Source organism: Schistocerca serialis, chromosome 10 (genome assembly GCF_023864345.2).
Source record: "Schistocerca serialis cubense isolate TAMUIC-IGC-003099 chromosome 10, iqSchSeri2.2, whole genome shotgun sequence".
Classification (NCBI taxonomy): domain Eukaryota; kingdom Metazoa; phylum Arthropoda; class Insecta; order Orthoptera; family Acrididae; genus Schistocerca; species Schistocerca serialis.
In genome coordinates, this window is record NC_064647.1 from 213,180,267 (window position 1) to 213,205,419 (window position 25,153).

General features: G+C 46.0%; 1 protein-coding gene across 2 annotated transcripts in view; it reads left to right on the plus strand.

The window, feature by feature from the left end:
* The first annotated feature begins 7,510 nt into the window (after nt 1-7,510).
* The window catches only part of LOC126424892 (uncharacterized), a 62,864-nt gene continuing 45,221 nt past the window's right edge, over nt 7,511-25,153 (plus strand). For both annotated transcript variants that reach the window (XM_050087724.1, XM_050087725.1), the window contains exons 1-3: nt 7,511-7,722; nt 10,959-11,223; nt 16,884-17,059. In XM_050087724.1, coding sequence (XP_049943681.1) covers nt 7,563-7,722; nt 10,959-11,223; nt 16,884-17,059 — 601 coding nt within the window. In that variant the 5' untranslated portion in view covers nt 7,511-7,562. The remainder of the gene's footprint in view (nt 7,723-10,958; nt 11,224-16,883; nt 17,060-25,153) is intronic.

Consider the following 25,153-nt stretch of genomic DNA (forward strand, 5'->3'; position numbering starts at 1 on the left):
TATTACAAATGATTGAAGCGATATCATAGCTCTACAATAACTTCATTATTTGAGATATTTTCTACAATGCTTTGCACATACATACAAAAACTCAAAGTTTTTTTAGGCATTCACAAATGTTCGATATGTGCCCCTTTAGTGATTCGGCAGACATCAAGCCGATAATCGAGTTCCTCCCACACTCGGCGCAGCATGTCCCCATCAATGAGTTCGAAAGCATCGTTGATGCGAGCTCGCAGTTCTGGCACGTTTCTTGGTAGAGGAGGTTTAAACACTGAATCTTTCACATAACCCCACAGAAAGAAATCGCATGGGGTTAAGTCGGGAGAGCGTGGAGGCCGTGACATGAATTGCTGATCGTGATCTCCACCACGACCGATCCACCGGTTTTCCAATCTCCTGTTTAAGAAATGCCGAACATCACGATGGAAGTGCGGTGGAGCACCATCCTGTTGAAAGATGAAGTCGGCGCTGTCGGTCTCCAGTTGTGGCATGAGCCAATTTTCCAGCATGTCCAGGTACACGTGTCCTGTAACGTTTTTTTCACAGAAGAAAAATGGGCCGTAAACTTTAAACTGTGGGACTGCACAAAACACGTTAACTTTTGGTGAATTGCGAATTTGCTGCACGAATGCGTGAGGATTCTCTACCGCCCAGATTCGCACATTGTGTCTGTTCACTTCACCATTAAGAAAAAATGTTGCTTCATCACTGAAAACAAGTTTCACACTGAACGCATCCTCTTCCATGAGCTGTTGCAACCGCGCCGAAAATTCAAAGCGTTTCACTTTGTCATCGGGTGCCAGGGCTTGTAGCAATTGTAAACGGTAAGGCCTCTGCTTTAGCCTTTTCCGTAAGATTTTCCAAACCGTCGGCTGTGGTACATTTAGCTCCCTGCTTGCTTTATTCGTCTACTTCCGAGGGCTACGCGTGAAACTTGCCCGCACGCGTTCAACCGTTTCTTCGCTCACTGCAGGCCGACCCGTTGATTTCCCCTTACAGAGGCATCCAGAAGCTTTATACTGCGCATACCATCGCCGAATGGAGTTAGCAGTTGGTGGATCTTTGTTGAAGTTCGTCCTGAAGTGTCGTTGCACTGTTATGACTGACTGATGTGAGTGCATTTCAAGCACGACATACGCTTTCTCGGTTCCTGTCGCCATTTTGCCTCACTCTGGCGGCAGAAACCTGAAGTGCGGCTTCAGCCGAACAAAACTTTATGAGTCTTTATGAGTCTTTCTATCTGTAGTGTGCCGTGACCATATGTCAATGAATGGAGCTACAGTGAATTTACGAAATCGCTTCAATCATTTGTAATAGCCCTGTACAATATGAACAAGAATCCAGAGAGAAAGATGAGACTGGAAGGCGAAGAAGAAAGTGCTCGGATAAAAATTGTGTAAGAAAATTTAGTCATCGAGGAGCCATGATGGAAAGAAGAAAGGTTCAGGAGTGGAATAAAAATGCAAGGTGTAAGGATACCAATGACAAGATTCGCTGATGACATTGCTCTCCTCAGTGAGAGTGAAGAGGAACTGTGTGGTCTGCTGAATGCAATGAACAGTCTAATGAGTACAGAGTATGGACTGAAAGTAAATCGAAGAAAGACGAAAGTAATGAGACGTAGCAGAAATGAGAACAGCGAGATACTTAACATCAGGACTGATGGTCACGAAGTTAAGGAATTCTGCTACCTGGGCAACAAAATAAACATTGACAGACGGAGCAAGGAGGTCCTCAAAAGCAGACTAGTACTGGCAAAACGGGCATTCTTGGCGAAGAGAAGTCTACTCTTATCAAACATAGGCCTTAGTCTGAGGAAGAAACTTCTGAGAATGCACGTTTGGAGTACAGCATGGCATAGAAGTGAAACACATACGTTTGGAGTACAGCATTGCATAGAAGTGAAACACGCACTGTGAGAAAATCGGAGCTGAAGAGGTTCGAAGCATTTGAGATGTGCTGTTACAGCTAATGATTGAGGAGGTTCTGCGCAGAGCCGAAGAGGAAAGGAATATGTGGAGTACACTGATAAGGAGAAGGAACAGGATGGCAGGACATCTGTTGAGACATAAGGGAATAACTTCCACAGTTCTCAAGGGAGCTTTAGAGAGTAAAAACTATAGGGGAAGACAGAGATTTGGGTACATACAGAAAATAATTGAGGAAGTACGTTGCAAGTGCTGCTCTGAGATGAGAAAGTTGACACAAGAGAGAAATTCGTGGTGGGCCGCATCAAACCAGTTAGAATACTGGTTTCTAGTGAGAATATATTCAAAGATAACATGGGTAATTGTCGATATCGTATATCTTTGTGTAGTACATGCTCAACTTGAATGCCAATAACTGTAAGTTGATCTACCAATAACTACGTGGCCGTATGTCAGGTTACGATACCGGACCCACTACTTCTCAATGAAGTAGCTCCTCAGTTTTCCTCACAAGGGCTGAGTGCACCCCGCTTGCCAACAGCACTCGGCAGACCAGATGGTCACCCATCCAAGTGCTAGCCCAACACGACAGCGCTTAATTTCGGTGATCTGACGGGAACCGGTGTTACCACAAGGTTCAAGAACGACTTAGCGTTTTAATAATATACTACGTACATAATCTTAGTTTTTTCCCAAGGATGAGAGAGTCTACAAAGTTCAAAAAGTGGTTCAGATGGCTCTGAGCACTATGCGACTTAACTTCTGAGGTCATCAGTCGCCTAGAACTTAGAACTAATAAAAACCTAACTAACCTAAGGACATCACACACATCCATGCCGGAGGCAGGTTTCGAGCCTGCGACCGTGGCGGTCGCTCGGCTCCAGACTGTAGCGCCTAGAACCGCACGGCCACTCCGGCCGGCAGTCTAAAATGTAATACACTCCTGGAAATGGAAAAAAGAACACATTGACACCGGTGTGTCAGACCCACCATACTTGCTCCGGACACTGCGAGAGGGCTGTACAAGCAATGATCACACGCACGGCACAGCGGACACACCAGGAACCGCGGTGTTGGCCGTCGAATGGCGCTAGCTGCGCAGCATTTGTGCGCCGCCGCCGTCAGTGTCAGCCAGTTTGCCGTGGCATACGGAGCTCCATCGCAGTCTTTAACACTGGTAGCATGCCGCGACAGCGTGGACGTGAACCGTATGTGCAGTTGACGGACTTTGAGCGAGGGCGTATAGTGGGCATGCGGGAGGCCGGGTGGACGTACCGCCGAATTGCTCAACACGTGGGGCGTGAGGTCTCCACAGTACATCGATGTTGTCGCCAGTGGTCGGCGGAAGGTGCACGTGCCCGTCGACGTGGGACCGGACCGCAGCGACGCACGGATGCACGCCAAGACCGTAGGATCCTACGCAGTGCCGTAGGGGACCGCACCGCCACTTCCCAGCAAATTAGGGACACTGTTGCTCCTGGGGTATCGGCGAGGACCATTCGCAACCGTCTCCATGAAGCTGGGCTACGGTCCCGCACACCGTTAGGCCGTCTTCCGCTCACGCCCCAACATCGTGCAGCCCGCCTCCAGTGGTGTCGCGACAGGCGTGAATGGAGGGACGAATGGAGACGTGTCGTCTTCAGCGATGAGAGTCGCTTCTGCCTTGGTGCCAATGATGCTCGTATGCGTGTTTGGCGCCGTGCAGGTGAGCGCCACAATCAGGACTGTATACGACCGAGGCACACAGGGCCAACACCCGGCATCATGGTGTGGGGAGCGATCTCCTACACTGGCCGTACACCACTGGTGATCGTCGAGGGGACACTGAATAGTGCACGGTACATCAAAACCGTCCTAGACCGGCAAGGGAACTTGCTGTTGCAACAGGACAATGCACGTCCGCATGTATCCCGTGCTACCCAACGTGCTCTAGAAGGTGTAAGTCAACTACCCTGGCCAGCAAGATCTCCGGATGTGTCCCCCATTGAGCATGTTTGGGACTGGATGAAGCGTCGTCTCACGCGGTCTGCACGTCCAGCACGAACGCTGGTCCAACTGAGGCGCCAGGTGGAAACGGCATGGCAAGCCGTTCCACAGGACTACATCCAGCATCTCTACGATCGTCTCCATGGGAGAATAGCAGCCTGCATTGCTGCGAAAGGTGGATATACACTGTACTAGTGCCGACATTGTGCATGCTCTGTTGCCTGTGTCTATGTGCCTGTGGTTCTGTGAGTGTGATCATGTGATGTATCTGACCCCAGGAATGTGTCAATAAAGTTTCCCCTTCCTGGGACAATGAATTCACGGTGTTCTTATTTCAATTTCCAGGAGTGTACATGTATTATTGGTATAGAAACAAATCATTGTAGTGTGTGTGAGTGTGGTTTGAGGTTTACGGGCGTTAAACAGCGTGGTCATCAGCGCCCACCCATCATTGTAGTCAAGTAAGGTAAATGTGTGCAACGCTTGCTATACACCCATACATATAAATGCGGTAGTATGACTGTAGAAGGAGCCTTTTACTTCTTTTAAACGTCCTTTACATTTTGCATTTAATGGTTTCAATACAGTGCCGGCAAATGACTTTTTTCGACAGGGAACTTTGAGTATGCCCCAAGAGGAAACGTCACGAAATGGCAACGATGTCAGTCCTCTATCTTTTGGAGATGTGTTCAGTTAGACAGCGTGGTCGGTGTTTCCTCTTTGAATATACAGGGTGAGTCACCTAACGTTACCGCTGGATATATTTCGTAAACCACATCAAATACTGACGAACCGATTCCACAGACCGAACGTGAGGAGAGGGGCTAGTATAATTGGTTAATACAAACCATAAAAAATGCACGGAAGTATGTTTTTTACCACAAACCTTCGTTTTTTTAAATGGAACCCCGTTAGTTTTGATAGCACATCTGAACATATAAACAAATACGTAATCAGTGCCGTTTGTTGCATTGTAAAATTACATCCGGAGATATTGTAACCTAAAGTTGACGCTTGAGTACCACACCTACGCTGTTCGATCGTGTGTATCGGAGAGCACTGCAACATACAACGCGTTTCTACAGAATGATCTGCCAACGTTGCTCGAAAATGTCCCACTGGAAACGCGTCGACGTATGTGGTATCAGCATGATGGTGCACCTGCACATTCCGCAATTAACACTAGGCTGACCCTTGACAGGATGTTCGACGGGCGTTTCATAGGACGTGGAGGACGCAAAAATTGGGCAGCCCATTCTTCTGATCTTACACCTCTGGACTTCTTTCTGTGGGGTACGTTAAAGGAGAATGTGTACCGTGATGTGCTTACAACCCCAGAGGATATGAAACAACGTATTGTGGCAGCCTGCGGCGACATTACACCAGATGTACTGCGGCGTGTACGTCATTCATTACGCCAGAGATTGCAATTGTGTGCAGCAAATGATGGCCACCACATTGAACATCTATTGGCCTGACATGTCTAGACACACTCTATTCCACTCCGTAATTGAAAACGGAAAACAGGTGTGTACGTGTACCTCACCCCTCATGGTAATGTACATGTGCGTCAGTGAAAAAGACAAATAAAAAGGTGTTAGCATGTGGACGTAACGTGCTGTTCCAGTCTCTTCTGTCCCTAAGGTCCATCACCGTTCCCTTTGGACCCCTACGTAATTCGGTGCTCTCCGATACACACGATCGAACAGCGGAAGAGTGGTACTCAAGCGTCAACTTTAGGTTACAATATCTCCGGATGTAATTAACATTTTACAATGCAACAAACGGCACTGATTACGTATTTGTTTATACACTCCTGGAAATTGAAATAAGAACACCGTGAATTCATTGTCCCAGGAATGGGAAACTTTATTGACACATTCCTGGGGTCAGATACATCACATGATCACACTGACAGAACCACAGGCACATAGACACAGGCAACAGAGCATGCACAATGTCGGCACTAGTACAGTGTATATCCATCTTTCGCAGCAATGCAGGCTGCTATTCTCCCATGGAGACGATCGTAGAGATGCTGGATGTAGTCCTGTGGAACGGCTTGCCATGGCATTTCCACCTGGCGCCTCAGTTGGACCAGCGTTCGTGCTGGACGTGCAGACCGCGTGAGACGACGCTTCATCCAGTCCCAAACATGCTCAATGATGGGCCGGATCCGGAGATCTTGCTGGCCAGGGTAGTTGACTTACACCTTCTAGAGCACGTTGGGTGGCACGGGATACATGCGGACGTGCATTGTCCTGTTGGAACAGCAAGTTCCCTTGCCGGTCTAGGAATGGTAGAACGATGAGTTCGATGATGGTTTTGTACAGTGCACTATTCAGTGTCCCCTCGACGATCACCAGTGGTGTACGGCCAGTGTAGGAGATCGCTCCCCACACCATGATGCCGGGTGTTGGCCCTGTGTGCCTCGGTCGTATGCAGTCCTGATTGTGGCGCTCACCTGCACGGCGCCAAACACGCATACGACCATCATTGGCACCAAGGCAGAAGCGACTCTCATCGCTGAAGACGACACGTCTCCATTCGTCCCTCCATTCACGCCTGTCGCGACACCACTGGAGGCGGGCTGCACGATGTTGGGGCGTGAACGGAAGACGGCCTAACGGTGTGCGGGACCGTAGCCCAGCTTCATGGAGACGGTTGCGAATGGTCCTCGCCGATACCCCAGGAGCAACAGTGTCCCTAATTTGCTGGGAAGTGGCGGTGCAGTCCCCTACGGCACTGCGTAGGATCCTACGGTCTTGGCGTGCATCCGTGCGTCGCTGCGGTCAGGTCCCAGGTCGACGGGCACGTGCACCTTCCGCCGACCACTGGCGACAACATCGATGTACTGTGGAGACCTCTCGCCCCACGTGTTGAGCAATTCGGCGGTACGTCCACCCGGCCTCCCGCGTGCCCACTATACGCCCTCGCTCAAAGTCCGTCAACTGCACATACGGTTCACGTCCACGCTGTCGCGGCATGCTACCAGTGTTAAAGACTGCGATGGAGCTCCGTATGCCACGGCTAACTGGCTGACACTGACGGCGGCGGTGCACAAATGCTGCGCAGCTAGCGCCATTCGACGGCCAACACCGCGGTTCCTGGTGTGTCCGCTGTGCCGTGCGTGTGATCATTGCTTGTACGGCCCTCTCGCAGTGTCCGGAGCAAGTATGGTGGGTCTGACACACCGGTGTCAATGTGTTCTTTTTTCCATTTCCAGGAGTGTATGTTCAGATGTGCTAGCAAAACTAACGCGGTTCCATTTAGAAAAACGTAGGTTTGTGTTAAAAAACATACTTCCGTGCATTTTTTTATGGTTTGTATTAACCAATTACCCCTCTCCTCACGTTCGGTCTGTGGAATCGATTCGTCAGTATTTGATGTGGTTTACGAAATATATCCAGCGGTAGCGTTAGGTGACTCGCCCTGTATATCTGGAAGTGAGGACTTACGCGAGGAGCCGCACGGACCAAAATGGAGACTGCGGCTTTCCTTGACGGAAGAACAGCTTCTGGGTACGGTCACGATTGCCAAACATTCCGTCGCTTCCTGCAAGCAGAAGTCCGCTCGTCGTTCTGCCACAGCTTGCTTGTGTCCCACAACTGAGCCGCAGTTCTGTCGACGCGTAATGGCTGAGTGATGCGCCTGTCGGGTCAGATGTGTGTGCTGTTGCTGGTGCTGCAAGCCTCGGCAGACAGCACTTTGGTCCTCCAGTGTTTCTGCCACCATCCCGAACTCCTGAGCGTCCGCGGCATTATCACTAGGGAAGCGGACTCTGACGTCAGGAGTTACTGTGACGGTAAGTACCCTTTGTTTCTGTAGGTGCCGTGTTCCTACTCTAGACAACTCTCTGCACTTTTCTTTTTCGGGGGCATGTTCCCTCTGACTGATTTGATGCGTTACGTACAACTTCTTCGGAGCTTACTACGCACCAATTGCCCAATGTGTGTGATTTATTTAACACGTGTATCGGGACTACGTTATCGCTTTATGAAGTACTAAGGGTGATTTTTTCCACCGTGTACAAACTCTACGGACTGATCGATGAAAGGATACGAACCAAAAATGGTTTACTGAAGTTATGTCCGGAAATGCATGCTTCCCGTGCTAGAGACCATTTATTTAATTATACGAGGCCTGTTCAGAAAGTAAGCTCCGATTGATTGCCAAACTGAAACCACAGTGAACATCAGAAATGTTTTACTTGTAACAATTAGCTACACCTTTCAGCTACTTCTCTACGTAGTCGCCGTTCTGACTTAGACTTTTGTCATAGCGTTGTACCAACTTTTCAATAGCCTCGTCATAGAAGGCAGCCGCCAGTGCTTTCCGCCAATTCTCGTTGTCTGTGTCAAAATGTTGTCTTCAAAGACAGCGGTTCATGTGACCAGAGATGAAACTCAGGGGGGGACAATTGCGGACTGTATTGTGGGTAATCTCACATTTCCATTTGAAAACGATGCAGGAGCATCTTCATTGCCCCTGCAGAATGCGGCTGAGAATTGTCTTGAAGAAGAAACAGCACGACAGTTATGTAATGTTAGCTGCATAGCTTCAGGCGAAATTTCTCACCCGGCCCTCGTACTTGGCGGCAGACACTATTTTCTAGACATCTTTACGCACTCACTGCGAGCTCAGAAATGAGAAGAGCGACGTGATGCTAACTGGGGTTATACTAGAGACACTACCCAACACATCTGTGCAAAGCTTTATCGGATTTTCATAGTCGTTTTCATTTCGCGACCGATCGGAGCTTACTTTCTGAACGCCCCTCGTACTTTGTTACAGAGTCTGCTGTCTAATACGCGCTGTACCGAGCAGCCACAGTTGCAGTATACATGCTTTCCTCCTAGAGGGTGGTACTGCTCCTCATGCATCATGCCCTAGCGCCCTCTCCTGCCATAGTAATTGGTAATGTTGTGTCCGATTCACTTCTCTTGTTGACTCACCTTGTGGTGGATGTGATACAGCGTTCTACACAATGGGTCTGTATTCGAATAGAGAGCTTGCCGACATGGTGTTTTTGCTTACGGAAAGGCAAATGTCAAGGGGTGGCGGGCAGCAAAGCTGTGTAGGAAGACCTATCGCCGCCTACAACCACCACAGCATTCAATGTTTGCAACAGTGTTTCGCCATTTGTCTGAGACAAGGTCGTTTGAAAAAGCAGGAAATCATGAGGAACGTACCCGAAATGTTCGGACACCAGACTTAGCCGAAAATGTGATTAAAGAGTTTGGAAGGCGACCGCCGTTTCAGTGCTAGGCAGTTGGCCCGCTATTACGGGGTGAACCAGACGACCGTGTGGAACATCCTCCATGACAATTGTTAATACCCTCATCACTTACAGCGTGTGCAGGGCTTACTAGCGACAGACTTTCCACATCGGGCGTAGTTTTGTCACTGGTTTCCTCACCAGGCAACCACGATTCAGGGATTTGTATCATCCATCCTATTCAAAGATGAGGTCACCTTTACGTAAAGTGGTATTTTCAACTTTCGTAACAGTCATCTTTGGGGTAGCATGCAGAACCAATACGGTATGGTGACACGAATCATCAGCATCGGTACAGCCGGCATGTATGGGGAGGGATAATTGGTGTAAGTATTTTGGGGCCAGTCTTCCTTACACGTCGACTAACAGGCCGGACCTATTGGCGTTTCTTGTGGGTGACTTTGCCTCCCCTGCAGGGAGAAGTTCCGTTGATTGTTCAAAGCGTTTTGTGGCTGCTACATGATGGTGCTCCAACCCACATCACCGTAAACGTCCGGACGCATCTCAAGTGTGCCTTCCCTGGTCGATGGATCGGACGAGGTAGTCCACTTGCATGGCCTGGTCGTTCATCAGATCTCAACCTGTGCGATTTCTGGTTATGGGTCCATATCCAAAGTACATTTCAGATGAATTATGACCCGTGGCTCTACCCTTCATTCGATCCCTGCGAAACGCTACATTTCAGCAGGATAGTGCACGACCGCGTGTTGCAGGTCCTGTACGGGCCTTTCTGGATACAGAAAATGATCGACTGCTGCCCTCGCCAGCACATTCTCCAGATCTCTCACCAACTAAAAACGTCTGGTCGATTGTGGCCGAGCAACTGGCTCGTCGCAATACGCCAGTCACTACTCTTGATGAACTGTGCTATCGTGTTGCATTTGCATGGGCAGCTGTACCCGTACACGCCATCCAAGCTCTGATTGACTTAATGCTCAGGCGTATCAAGGCCGTTATTGCGGCCAGAGGTGGTTGTTCTGGGTACTGATCTCTCAAGATCCATGCACCCACGTTACGTGAAAATGTAATCACATGTCAGTTCTAGTATAACATATTTGTCCAATGAATAACGGTTTATTATCTGCATTTCTTGTTGGTGTTGTTGTGAATTGGCAAGACAGCCAACCCACTATGAGAGGAAGCCGAAAGGCACGCGTTTTAGCTCACGCAGGCTGGCATGAGGTCTGGAACAGGTCAAGGAAATGAGACCAGCAAAAAATGTACGTAGCTGCTGGAATACTTAACTTTAATCCATAATTGGTGAACATCGCTCTTGACGGTACATGTTTTACAGCATCAGTAGTAACTGGTAATGGCGCCTTGCTAGGTCGTAGCAAATGACGTAGCTGAAGGCTATGCTAACTGTCGTCTCGGCAAATGAGAGCGTAATTTGTCAGTGAACCATCGCTAGCAAAGTCGGCTGTGCAACTGGGGCGAGTGCTAGGAAGTCTCTCTAGACCTGCCGTGTGGCGGCGCTCGGTCTGCAATCACTGATAGTGGCGACACGCGGGTCCAACGTATACTACCGGACCGCGGCCGATTTAAAGGCTACCACCTAGCAAGTGTGGTGTCTGGCGGTGACACCAAAGGGGTAGCAATCTTAATGGCCAGTAGTATATTAGTATGACGTACCCTCGACCACATAGACATAGTTCTTCGTTGGTGTTAATCTGCTTGCCAAAAACCAAACTTGCCCAGAAATGCGTGTCACCCTCTCGCACAGAAATCGCCCATGGGATTTTCAGTGGCACTCTTGTTTCTAGCTGCTGCCGGCATGATCATCAGCTTGAATCACAACACGACATGTGATGACGTCATGCGCAACAGAACTTTCAGCACCACTGCCGGAGAGCTGGCGAGAAGAATCGTGCAGAAAGGCATCAGGAAGCCTCGGAAGGACGCATCGATCCCAGGTCGTGACGTCTGTCATGCTCTTCTGTCGAAGATGAAACCTGTTTCCAAACCTAAAGTCAGAACGTTGCTGTGCGAAGCTGCGACTATCGAACAAATAGTCCCCTTCGTCCACTGGTAAGTGTTTGTGCAATTCTTTAAAAACAAATCATTGTTTATTTATTACTTTTAGATTACCTGTTGTTGTGGTCTTCAGTCCTAAGACTTTTAGCACTGCTCGCTAGGTTAATATATTTATTTATTGCTTAATTACCCTGATCAGATTAGGGGCTTAAGGCACCCTCTTACATATGACCAGGAACAACACATACCAAAGACTTCACAAAAACAGTTTTCAGTAATAATAGACATAATATTAATAACGATAATAGTAATAGTTGACACTATCAGTAATAATTATCAATAATAATGATAATGATAGTGATAATAATAATAACAGTGAATGGCATAAGGAATAATTTAGATTATTTTAGTACATTTGAGTCCATGATTAGATTTATCACGAGTGAAAAGAGTATAGATGGAGAAGATTGAAATGACAGTGAAAATAGGAAACAATAAAATACAAATAGAGAACACTGCTAACAAAAGGGGAAGAGGGGGTGGGAGTTGTGGGGTAGAGAGAATTTGTGAGAATAAGTTGCCTATCTGAGTATGCGATAAGAAGCTGTTGTGATAGAAGGTGGACTATTAGCTGTCTTTTGAAGGGGAAGGTATTTGGTTTCTCTGATATTTTGTGGAAGATGGTTTCAGGGTCGGGTTCATGATGCAGGCAATGATTTAGAGAATATGGCAGTGTTATGTGGTGGTACATAGAGGATTTTACTGTGTTGAGAGCGGGTGTTTCTGCTCTGCTGTTCAGATGGTAGCGTAAAAGTTGTCGATAAATAAGAGGGAGTGCAGTGATTGATAAGATGATAGAGCAAGCATAGGGTGTGATAGTCTCTACGCTTATTGTAACATAGCCAAGATAATTGTTTGTAGGCAGGAGTGATATGGTCGAGAAAGAGAATGTGACAAATGTATCGTGCACAAGCGTTCATCGCCAGTTGCAGCGTTAGTTTTCGTATGAAAGTCCTTGGAGAACAGCATCACCATAGCAGAGTATAGTGAGTATAAGTGACTCTACAAGCTTCTTTTTAATCTCGAGAGGAATCAATTTCTTATATTTCTCTAGAGAGTGAAGTGACGCTGGCACCTTCTCATAGACTGCAATTGCGTATTCACTACAGTCTAGGGGAGATGGTCCAGAATTATTCCCAAGTTTTTTGCAGAAGAAGAAAAGGTTATTACTCTGCCGTTTAGGATTAATGGTGGAAGAGATTTCTGTATAGAAAGGTACTCAGTCTTTTATGAGCGACTAATATTGCTTGTGTTTTAGATGGGTTAAGTTTCACACCTAATTGCAGAGCCCAGAGCAAGTAATATATGGTATGCAAGTCTCTCCATCTCAGTGAAACTGCGACAAAATGGCACTGAACTTACTTAGCATAGTCAAGCCTTGATCAATCTCTGCAATTATTATTATTTCAACCTTTGCCCCGCGCCTAGCCATTACACAGTGTCATATTACTGTTTCTAAGACTCAGTTTTAGAGGTCTATACACCCTAGGCCTCTAGCTTCGGCTCTAGAGATAGCGTCTTTTACTAATAATCAAAAATTCTGGGTCTAGGGTTCGAACTGAGGCAATGCTTAAACTTTTAATTAAATTCATCAGCAATGATGCCCGAAGAGTTCCTGTATATCGAGTCACCTTTGCACTACCAACGGTCTTGTCAAGAAGGCTGTGACAGAATTTCAGGACAACTTCTTGGCCTGGGGTGAGAACATGTCCCTAAAAGGCGGAAGAATTAGCGATAATCAACGGCATGATGATGTAGAAGGCATTAAATACACACAGGAAATGTGGTCTGTGATTGAAAGGAGTCATTGCTAACTCTCCACTGGCAAAAGATTCTGGATTAATCACCCGTTTGGGTTTCTGGCAGGGGATTAAAAGGGGGAAATGACTCTGAAGAAAACGTCGAAAAACCAACAAAAAAGACGTTCTACAGTCGGGCCGTCGAACGTAAAAAATTTGAACGTGCTAGGGAAGCTAGAAAATCCGAAAAGGGAAGTGCTAAGGCTCAGTCTAAATGTAGAGGGAATCAGTGAAGTGAGATGGAAAGAATATGAGAATTTCTGGTCAGACAAATGTTGGGTAATATCAACAGCTGTAGGAGGAGGAGATTAGTGTTTAACGTCCCGTCGACAACGAGGTCATTAGAGACGGAGCACAAGCTCGGATTAGGAAAGGATGGGGAAGGAAATCGACCGTGCCCTTTGAAAGGAACCATCCCAGCATTTGCCTGAAATGATCTAGGGAAATCACGGAAAACCTAAATCTGGATGGCCGGAGGTGGGATTGAACCGTCGTCTTCCCGAATGCGAGTCCAGTGTGCTAACCACTGCGCCACCTCGCTCGGTCAACAGCTGTAGAAAATGTAACGGGAGAAGGATTCGTTGTGAACAGGAAGGTGGGGCAGAGAGTGAGTTACTGTGAACAGTTCAGTGATAGGTTTGTCCTCATCACAGTCGCCAGCACACCGACGACAACAATAATACAGGGATATATGCCAGGACCACAAGCAGAAGATCATGAGAGAGAGGAGAAAGTAGATGAGGACATTTAACGGGTAACGTACGTGAAAGGAGACGATGTTCAAATAGTCGTGGGGCACAGGAGCAGTGTTGTAGGAGAAGGAAGAATTTGGGGCTGGTAGTAGAAGTAAGAGAGGAGAAAAACTAAATCAGTTCTGCAGTAAATTTCAGCTTTTACGGTCGCAGGTTCGAATCCTGCCTCGGGCATGGATGTGTGTGGTGTCCTTAGGTTAGTTAGGTTTAAGTAGTTCTAAGTCTAGGGGACTGATGACCTTAGATGCTAAGTCCCGTAGCACTCAGAGCCATTTGAACCATTTTGTCAATTGGTGGATCAGTCACAAGGCCTACTGCTAACTTCTCGATGTTAACTGCCTTGCAAGGTATCGGTAATGTATGACACCACAGTAACACATCTGCTGAATTAAGTCAGCTGTATTATGACACTTACTGCACATGCTGCAGAGGGTGTGTTTAAAAGCTGGCCTCAGAATGGTGGGGCTGTCAGATCGATTACTGCCAACTTCTCAGTGTGAACTATCTGGTGTGGTATCGAAAGCGCATGAAAACACGAGTAACATGTCTGTTGGACTAAGTTGGCTGCATGGTGGCACTAGCTGTGGTACGAAGGATGTGTCTCAGAGCTGGCTGTGGCTTGGTTGGGCAGTCATGAGTCACTGGCAACGTCTGCATGTGGAATTACTGGTATGGTGCTGATAGTGGTGAGGTCTGTTAGATTAAGTCGGCTTTGGTGCTAGCCCCACATGCTGCAGAGAGAGCTGGGCATGGAATGGCGGGGAAGTCGCATCGGTAACTGGCATCCTCCCTAAGTGGGCTACCTAACATGGTATCGATAGTGTACGAAACCACAGTAACATATCTATTGGATTATGTCAGTTGCATGGTGACACTAGCTGTGTGTGCTGCACAAGGTATATCTTGGAGCTGGCCATGGATTAGCTGGACAGTCACACGAGTTACTGCCAACTTCTCTATGTAGACTGCCTGGTGTGGTATCAATCGTTTATGACACCACAGTAACAAATTTGTTGGAAATCAGTTTCGTTGTGATGCTAGCTGCGCATGTTTTGGAGCTGGCTATAGGTTGGCAGCCCAGTCCCATAAGCTATGGTGAACCTCTTGGTAGTCTGCCGTGGTACCAGTAGCTTACGACACACTGTACCACTAGCTATACATTTTCTTTTATTTTTTTCTTTTACTTGTAAAGATCATCAGCTACTTAGTACCAGCAAGTAGTCGAGTTGACAGGGTCCATTAGCTTTCTTTGTGTCCTTGCATTACACACATTAAAATATCGTGCTTCCCTTTATTAGACAATTCGTGTTTTAAAATATCTAATGCATTAATTCAGTAACAAGACTAATACAGTAGTGTTTGGTACACATTTGAGAAAGTTGTAAAATCAGTGTTCTTAGTTACATCAATGATCCAAAACGTTATGGCCACATACCACCATGAAATTGAATGCCACCTAGTGGCACGATAAGGGAAGTGTGGGGGCGTGCTGGAAGGCAATGCCTTCCAAATTTTTATGTGAAAGCTCTTAAAGCTTTTCAAATAAAACAAACGTTACTGACATTATGCCTCATGTCTTCATATTTATTTCCCAACATAGTTACCGTGGCGATGATCACATTTCTCCCGATGAGATACCAGTTTGTTGATACCATCACTGTGGAATGTTAGAAGCTGTTGACGGAGCCATAGCTTCCATCGCTCCATCACTATCATACTGAAGTCTTTGAAGATGTTTCTTAAGATTCGAAAACACGTCAGTGACTCGAAGACTTCTAAATAATAAAATACGTTGTCCTCCACGGTGAGTTATCGTCAGGACTCTCTGTGTACATAAATGATATGGTGGGCTGGATGAGCAGCAATCTGCGACAGTTTTCTGATGCCACTGTGGTGTACGGTAAAGTGTAAGCTTCGAGCGACTATAGAAGGATGCAAGATGATCTAGATGGAACTTCTAGCTGTTTGGAATGGATGACAGCTTCTTCTAAATATGAAAAAAAGTGCGTTGTTGCAAATGAGCAGGGAAAACTTTCTCATAATGCTCGACTACAGAATTAGTAATGTGCTGTGTGACAGAGTTGTCTTGATGACATATCTAGGCGTAACGTTATTCCGTATGCTCGGACCCTCGTTAAGGCTCTGTAATTGGACATCGTGCCAAACGCTTTTCGGAAATCTAGGAATACAGAACCTGTCTGTTGCTCTCCATCCAGTGTTCGCAGGATATCAAACGAGAAGAGGGCAAGCTGAGTTTCGCATGGGCGGTGCCATTTAAAATTTGCCCTGATTTGGGTGGAGAAGATATTCGAACTCAATGTACTCAAGAATTCTGCAGTGAACCATTGGTAAGGATGTTGGTCGGCAATTTTAGGGATCCGTTGTTTTATCTTTCCCTTATATGGGAGTCAACTGAGCTTTTTTCCAGCCGCATGGGACATCGCATTGGGCGAAATATTCGCGGTAAATGGAAACTAAGTACGGAACCAATAGCGTAGAGTACTCTCTGGAGAACCGAAATGGGATTCCATCCATCTTGCTAGCTTTTAGTGGTGTGAATATTCTTCATGTGTTCTTTCAATTGTATATAGAGACCTGAAGATGGTCGGTGCATTGAAACTTATTGTTAAAAAAAAAAATACCAGCAACACTTGGCGTCAAATCACGACGTTTTTCAAGTATTGAAACTTGTTTATGCCAGCAGAAATTGAGTCACATTTATTTTCCTGTTAGAACAGTGTCATTTTTATGAATATATTGCTACAGGTTGTGTGTTAAAACCAGCAACATATTAGAGGTTCTGACATTTGGTATTGTACGGTGATGCTTTTCTAAAGGCGTTAATAATGTCTGTAATAAACTTTACTGTTGCTGATGTGATTTTTAAGTTCTGTCCACGCACTCCTGGAGACTAAATCGTAGTAAAAATTTTAAAATGATTGTCACATTTTCAGCTAATTTCCCCTCATTGCTTGTTAGCCTCTGCTTACAGGGGCTGGCATAGATATCAGTAGTTCGCCAGGGCTTTTCTCACCTAAGCCACTTTTGACTAGAATGCTAGTAGCGTCATGCTAGGAAATATTTTCTTCTTTTTGTTTTTAAGGACAAACAAGACAGAATGGGACGAGCAGGACCTTAAAAATGATGACCAAAGAAACTGTCTCGTCGAGCGAGTGCTGGATATCAACAGCCGCATTTCAGAAGCCATTACAAACAACATCATGTGTTACTATCTGAACAAGGCGGAATTCGACCAGGGCGAAAGAACGATTGCCACTGGTGAGTATATTCCTACATGATAAAACTTTCTAAGTGTGTGAACTGGTGGCTTATTGTTTACCTAACCAAAGCTGTTTCCCCTGGGCATCAGGGTGCCTCACTAGGCGCGATTCGTGGGAGCTGGCACGTGCGTGCATTCCTTCAAATTCTGAACTGACTTGCCCAGCCATTTAAAATGGAAATTTTCGGTTCGACATGGACCCAGAACCACGGTCCAACACGGCATTTTATTATTTAGAAATAATGGCCAGATGAGTAAGAAGTGACAATAAACACGAAAAATCATCGGACAGAGCCGAACTGACGTACATATGGATCTGTAAACTGACACTTCTGCAGGGTTATTACAAATGATTGAAGCGATTTCGCAGCTCTACAATAACTTTATTATTTGAGATATTTTCACAATGCTTTGCACACACATACAAAAACTCAAAAAGTGTTTTTAGGCATTCACAAATGTTCGATATGTGCCCCTTTAGTGATTCGGCAGACATCAAGCCGATAATCGAGTTCCTCCCACACTCGGCGCAGCATGTCCCCATCTATGAGTTCGAAAGCATCGTTGATGCGAGCTTGCAGTTCTGGCACGTTTCTTGGTAGAGGAGGTTTAAACACTGAATCTTTCACATAACCCCACAGAAAGAAATCGCATGGGGTTAAGTCGGGAGATCGCGGAGGCCATGACATGAATTGCTGATGATGATCTCCACCACGACCGATCCATCGGTTTTCCAATCTCCTGTTTAAGAAATGCCAAACATCATGATGGAAGTGCGGTGGAGCACCATCCTGTTGAAAGATGAAGTCGGTGCTGTCGGTCTCCAGTTGTGGCATGAGCCAATTTTCCAGCATGTCCAGGTACACGTGTCCTGTAACGTTTTTTTCACAGAAGAAAAAGGGGCCGTAAACTTTAAACCGTGAGATTGCACAAAACACGTTAACTTTTGGTGAACTGCGACTTTGCTGCACGAATGCGTGAGGATTCTCTACCGCCCAGATTCGCACATTGTGTCTGTTCACTTCACTATTAAGAAAAAATGTTGCTTCATCACTGAAAACAAGTTTCGCACTGAACGCATCCTCTTCCATGAGCTGTTGCAACCGCGCCGAAAATTCAAAGCGTTTGACTTTGTCATCGGGTGTCAGGGCTTGTAGCAATTGTAAACGGTAAGGCTTCCGATTTAGCCTTTTCCGTAAGATTTTCCAAACCGTTGGCTGTGGTACGTTTAGCTCCCTGCTTGCTTTATTCGTCGAATTCCGCGGGCTACGCGTGAAACTTGCCCGCACGCGTTCAACCGTTTGTTCGCTCACTGCCGGCCGACCCGTTGATTTCCCCTTACAGAGGCATCCAGAAGCTTTAAACTGCGTATACCATCACCGAATGGAGTTAGCAGTTGGTGGATCTTTGTTGAAGTTCGTCCTGAAGTGTCGTTGCACTGTTATGACTGACTGATGTGAGTCCATTTCAAGCACGACGTACGCTTTCTCGGCTCCTGTCGCCATTTTGTCTCACTGCGCTCTCGAGCGCTCTGGCGGCAGAAACCTGAAGTGCGGCTTCAGCCGAACAAAACTCTGAGTTTTTCTACCTATCTGTGGTGTGTCGTGACCATATGTCAGTGAATGGAGCTACAGTGAATTTACGAAATTGCTTCAATCATTTGTAATAGCCCTGTACTTTTGACACATTTGTGGTTTTTTGTCCTATCATTTTCTACCCTTCCTTTCATCCCTTCCTTCCCCTTCACCATTGTGTTCCATGTGAGAGTGGCATTCTCCAAAATAAAATATATATATTCTACTCCTGTGGGGTTCCTAAAGCTGTTGCCGCACCCCATGTATCAGTAGTCATCGTTTCCTATCTTCCTGTGGTTCCTCTTGCATTTCTAATTTTTTTCATGGCCTCTTTACACTATCTAACCAAGCAGTCTTCGATATTCTCCCTCTCTTTCTTCCCTACGTTTTCGCTGGCTATCTGCCATCTGTCAGTTGCACTACATGTCCAAACCAGTTAATCTGACATTCTTGTATTCTATCTGCGATGCTTTCTATAGTGTGGATCACTTCCCTGCAGTTGTATTTCTTATGTGGCCACGCCGAGACATCCTACATTATTTTCTGAGGTAGTTCATTCTTACAACTCTCGGTCTGTTTCTGTGCTTATCCAGTCACCTCCCAGTACTCGCATCTGTAAGTTGTTATATGCCCTGCAGTACTTATACGATCTTCTTGAGTTTCAGTTTATCCTGTGAGACCATAACAAAGAGTTTAGCTTTTGGATTGCTGTTTAACCGTGGCCTACCTGTTGCTGTATTTCCAAATTACTTGTTCCATCTTGCGATAGGATGCTGCCCAAATACTTAAATACACTACTGGCCATAAAAATTGCTACACCACGAAGATGACGTGCTACAGACTCGGAATTTTACCGACAGGAAGAAGATACTGTGATATGCAAATGATTAACTTTTCAGAGGATTCGTATAAGGTTGGCGCCGACGGCACCTACAACGTGCTGACATGAGGAAGGTTTCCATCCGATTTCTCATGCACAAACAGCAGTTGACCGACGTTGCCTGGTGAAACGTTGTTGTGATGCCTCGTGTATGGAGGAGAAATGCGTACCATCACATTTCCGAATTAGAAAGAGGTCGGATTGTAGCCTATCGCGATTACGTTTTATCGTATCGCGAAATTGCTGCCTGCGCTGGTCGAGATCCAATGACTGTTAGCACAATATCGAATCTGTTGGTTCAGGAGGGTAATACGGAACGCCGAACTGGATCCCAACGTAATCGTATCACTAACGGTCGAGATGACACGCATCTTATCCTCACTGCTGTAACGGATCATACCGCCACGTCTCGATCCCTGAGTCAACAGATGGGGACGTTTGCAAGACAACAACCATCTGCACGAACGGTTCGACAACGTTTGGAGCAGATGGACTATGAGCTCGGAGACCATGGATGCGGTTACCCTTGAAGCTGCATTACAGGAGCGCCTGCGATGGTGTTCTCATCGACGAACCTGGGTGCACGAATGGCAAAACGTAATTTTTTCGGATGAATCCAGGTTCTGTTTACAGCATCAGCATCATGATGGTCGCATCCGTGTTTGGCGACATCGCGGTGAACGCACATTGGAAGCGTGTATTGGTCATATCCATACTGGCGTATCACCCGGCGTGATGGTATGGGTGCCACTGGTTACACGTCTCGGTCACCTCTTGTTCGCATTGACGGCACTTTCAACGGTGGACGTTACATTTCAGATGTGTTACGACCCTTGGCTCTACCCTTCATTCGATCCCTCTGAAATCCTAAATTTCACCAGGATAATGCACGACCGCATGTTGCAGGTCCTGTACGGGCATTTCTGCATACAGAAAGTTGTGAGGACGGGAGCTTTGTGCTCTACCAACTGAGCTACCCAAGCACGACTCACGCCCCGTCCTCGCAACTTTAGTTCCGCCAGTACCCTGTCCCCTACCTTCCAAATTTCAGGCTGTGGCCGAGCCATGTCTCCGCAATATCCTTTCTTCCAGGAGTGCTAGTTCTGCAAGGTTCGCAGGAGAGCTTCTGTGAAGTTTGGAAGGTAGGAGACGAGATACTTGCGGAATTAAAGTTGTAAGGACGAGGAGTGAGTCGTGCTTGGGTAGCTCCGTTAGTAGAGCACTTGCCCGCGAAAGGCAGAGGTCCCGAGTTCGGGTCTCGGTCCGGCCCGCAGTTTTAATCTGTCAGGAAGTTTCATATCAGCGCACTCTCCACTGTAGAGTGAAAATTTCATTCTAGAAACATCCCCCAGGCTGTGGCTAAGCCATGTCTCCACAATATCCTTTCTTCCAGGAGTGCTAATTCTGCAAGGTTCGCAGGAGATCTTCTGTAAAGTTTGGAAGGTAGGAGACGAGGTACTGGCGGAACTAAAGTTGTGAGTTATTTTGAACTACATAAGTAAGAAAACATGACGTTAAACACACAGTTGTAAGTAAGTATGGGCAGTTCAAAGAGTTCATCCATTGGTTGATATTGCCATGGTGTCCTTGAGATGCCAGTTTCCATAGATTGTTTGACGTGTCAGCACGTGACAGTAGTTGGATTCAGGTGATATCTAAATAGGCTTTGAAAGGGCATTTTGCAGCGGATACGGACCGCAGGAGTGTTTTCCATTTCTCGATTAACAGTGACCACAGTCAAAGAAGATGGCTTAATCTGCATGCTTCGATCATTTCCTTGAATTCTCCAGGTGTTTGCATCAGCGGCTTTGCGCTCTGTAATCCAGAATTTTTATGGCACTGTAAATACGAATGGCCTCGCATAGGAATGTAATTTTTGTCTTGTTTAGCCATGTAAATTGATGGAGAGTTGTATAATGAGTGACAGGAAAGACAAAGATTTTATTTTGAGCACCAGCAGATTCACAGAATATACAGGATGTCTCAGGAGGAATGACCAGTATTCAGTGATATGCCAGGAATGATTATTTGAAGTAAAACAGGGCTTTAAACTGCATACCTTAAGAGCTATGAGTACTTGTACGTATTTGCTACGTGAAAGACGTCTCTTGTTACGATACTAGTGTCCGTAGCTGTTAAGTATGCATTTTAGAGCCCATGTTTACTAGATTGTTTTTGCTTTAAATGATCGTTCCTATCTTATCCTTGAATACTGACCATTCCTCCTGGAACACCCTAGACAGAGTTCTTTAGTGTCTTAACCTAAGGCATGACTTATGAAGGGAAGAAGAAATGATGTCACTTCATTTGTGATCTTTGTCGCAGTGCATTCAGAATATATATATTCGCTCGATACGAGAGCATGGATAGTGAAGGAATACTTCGAAAGTTGCTGCTTAAAGTAGGCGCCATTGGTTACTATATTTGAAGGGATACATGTTTTGCAAGGCCATTGCAGATAGACACCTATTTGTTTTTCCTTGTCTTCACTTTACTAGGAGTAGTATCACAAATAGCTCCACTTTCGTAACCCATGGTCTAGAGGTAGCGTCTTTCATTAGGAATCAGAACATGATAAATCCAGGTTTCGAATCCTGCCGTTGCTTACGTTTTAATAAATATCAACAGCATTGTCGGCCGAAGACGCCCGGCATAAGAAGTCACCCTCATTCTGCCAGCGCCTTCGAGGAGGAGCGGAAAGAGGTTCAGCGCACTCTCTTATCTTTGGGGTGGGAAAGTGCCCTTAAAAGTCGGAAGAAACATCAATGATCAAAGTCATGAGGATGCAGAAGCCATTGCATTAAAGACACGTAATGTGTATCCACAGGATATGTGGCCTGTAATTGAAGAACTGTCATCATGAGCTCTCCGTTCGCAAAAGATTCCCTGTTAGTCCCCCATTCGGATCTTCGATTGCAGCCTTCCAAGGGGGAGGTGACCATGAGAAAAAGATGAAATAATCAAAGACGGGATAACACTCTACGAGATGGAGCGTGGAGTTAGAAGTCTAAACGTGGCAGGCAACCTAAAAAAAATCTGGAAATGGAAATGTGAAGGCTCAATCTAGATAAAGTGGGAGTCATTGAAGTGAAAGGGGCAGAAGACAGGGATATCTGGTCAGACAACAGATATTTCAGAGTCTTACAGTACCTGTCAGCGTTAATTGTGGTCCCAGCGATTCAGCTTCGACGACGAGGTGAAAAAAGAGGTTCATAACTATCTGAATAGCATGGCGGCGAGCTGGTATGACAAGGGCGTACAAAAACTGCCACAGGGTCTGCAAAAATGCATAGACAGAAATGGTGATTATGTCGAAAAATAGCTAAATGTTCAAGTGCAGATTGATGTAAACCAATGTAAAAATGAACAGGTCTATGTACTTATATAAAAATAGGAGACCTTACTTTTGGGATTACCCTCGTATATATACATATACACTACTGGCCATTAAAATTGCTATAACACGAAGATGACGTGCTACAGACGCGAAATTTAACCGACAGGAAGAAGATGCTGTGATATGCAAATGATTAGCTTTTCAGAGCAATCACACAAGGTTGGCGCCGGTGACATGAGGAAAGTTTCCAACCGATTTCTCATAGACAAACAGCAGTTGACCGGCGTTGCCTGGTGAAACGTTGTTGTGATGCCTCGTGTAAGGAGGAGAAATGCGTACCATCATGTTTCCGTCTTTGGTAAAGGTCGCATTGTACCCTATCGCGATTGCGGTTTATCTTATCGCGACATTGCTACTCGCGTTGGTCGAGATCCAATAACTGTTAGCAGAATATGGAATCGCTGGGTTCAGGAGGGTAATACGGAACGCCGTGCTCGATCCCAACGGTCTCGTATCACTAGCAGTCGAAGTGACAGGCATCTTATCCGCATGGCTGTAACGGATCGTGCAGCCACGTCTCAATCCCTGAGTCAACACATGGGGACGTTTGCAAGACAACAACCATCTGCACGAACAGTTCGACGACGTTTGAAGCAGCATGGACTATCAGCTCGGAGACCATGGCTGCGGTTACCCTTGACGCTGCATCACAGACAGGAGCACTTGCGATGGTGTACTCGACGACGAACCTGGGTGCACGAAGGGCACAACGTCATTTTTTCGGATAAATCCAGGTTCTGTTTACAACATCATGATGGTCGCATCCGTGTTTGGCGACATCGCAGTGAACGCACATTGGAAGCGTGTATTCCTCATCACCATACTAGCGTATCACTCGGCGTGATGGTATGGGGTGCCACTGGTTATACGTCTCGGTCACCTCTTGTTCGCATTGACGGCACTTTGAACAGTGGACGTAACATTTAAGATGTGTTACGACCCGTGGCTCTACCCTTCAAATGGTTCAAATGGCTCTGAGCACTATGGGACTCAACATCTTAGGTTATAAGTCCCCTAGAACTTAGTACTACTTAAATCTAACTAACCTAAGGACACCACACACACCCATGCCCGAGGCAGGATTCGAACCTGCGACCGTAGCAGTCCCGCAGTTCCGGACTGCAGCGCCAGAACCGCTAGACCACCGCGGCCGGCTGTTCTACCCTTCATTCGATCCCTGCGAAACCCTACATTTCAGCAGGATAATGCACGACCGCATGTTGCAGGTCCTGTAGGGACCTTTCTGGATACAGAACAGCACATTCTCCAGATCTCTCACCAACTGAATACCTCTGGTCAATGTTGGCCGTGTAACTGGTTCGTCACAATACACCAGTCACTACTCTTGATGAACTGTGGTACTGCGTTGAAGCTGCGTGGGCAGCTGTACATGTACACACCATCCAAGCTCTGTTTGACTCAATGCCCAGGCGTATCAAGGCCGTTATTACGGCCAGAGGTGGTTGTTCTGGGTACTGATTTCTCAGGATCTACGCACACAAATTGCGTGAAAATGTAATCACATGTCAGTTCTAGTATAATATATTTGTTCAATGAATACCCGTTTATCATCTGCATTTCTACTTGGTGTAGCAATGTTAATGGCCAGTAGTATATATATATATATATATATATATATATATATATATATATATATATATATATATGTGTGTGTGTGTGTGTGTGTGTGCGTGCGTGTATTTTTGGATCGATTTCAATCAAACTTATATGCATATCTCTTATTGGTTGGAAATCAACTCTGTGGGTGTAAGAAACTCCTACCTATCAAAGGCGTGGGGTGGGTATGGAAAAGCAATGTAGTCCACAGTGTCCGAATGCCCATAATTTAGTCTCCATTATTTGAGAATGAGAGAACTTAGTGACTTGCAACTGCAACAAAGTTTGTACATAATTTCAAATATCTACGAAAATGTTTCTCGCTGATAACTCCCACAAAATGATGAAAGGAAGAAGTTTATCACTTACTGCAATTGCATTGTTCATGCAGTAAAATTGCCAGGCAGAAATTATGTGTTTATATGCTATTAACAGTATTTGCGAGCTGAAGAATTATGTCATTGTAGGAGACGTAGTTCAGGAAATATGATGTCAAATACTGAGATGTGCGAAAAACTGCGGCATCGTGTACGACGTTTTAATTCATTACTTCTTTACCAGTAATTCTACTTGCACCACATTTCGCAGACAGTACCCACACATGCCGCTGAATGTAACTAGAAAA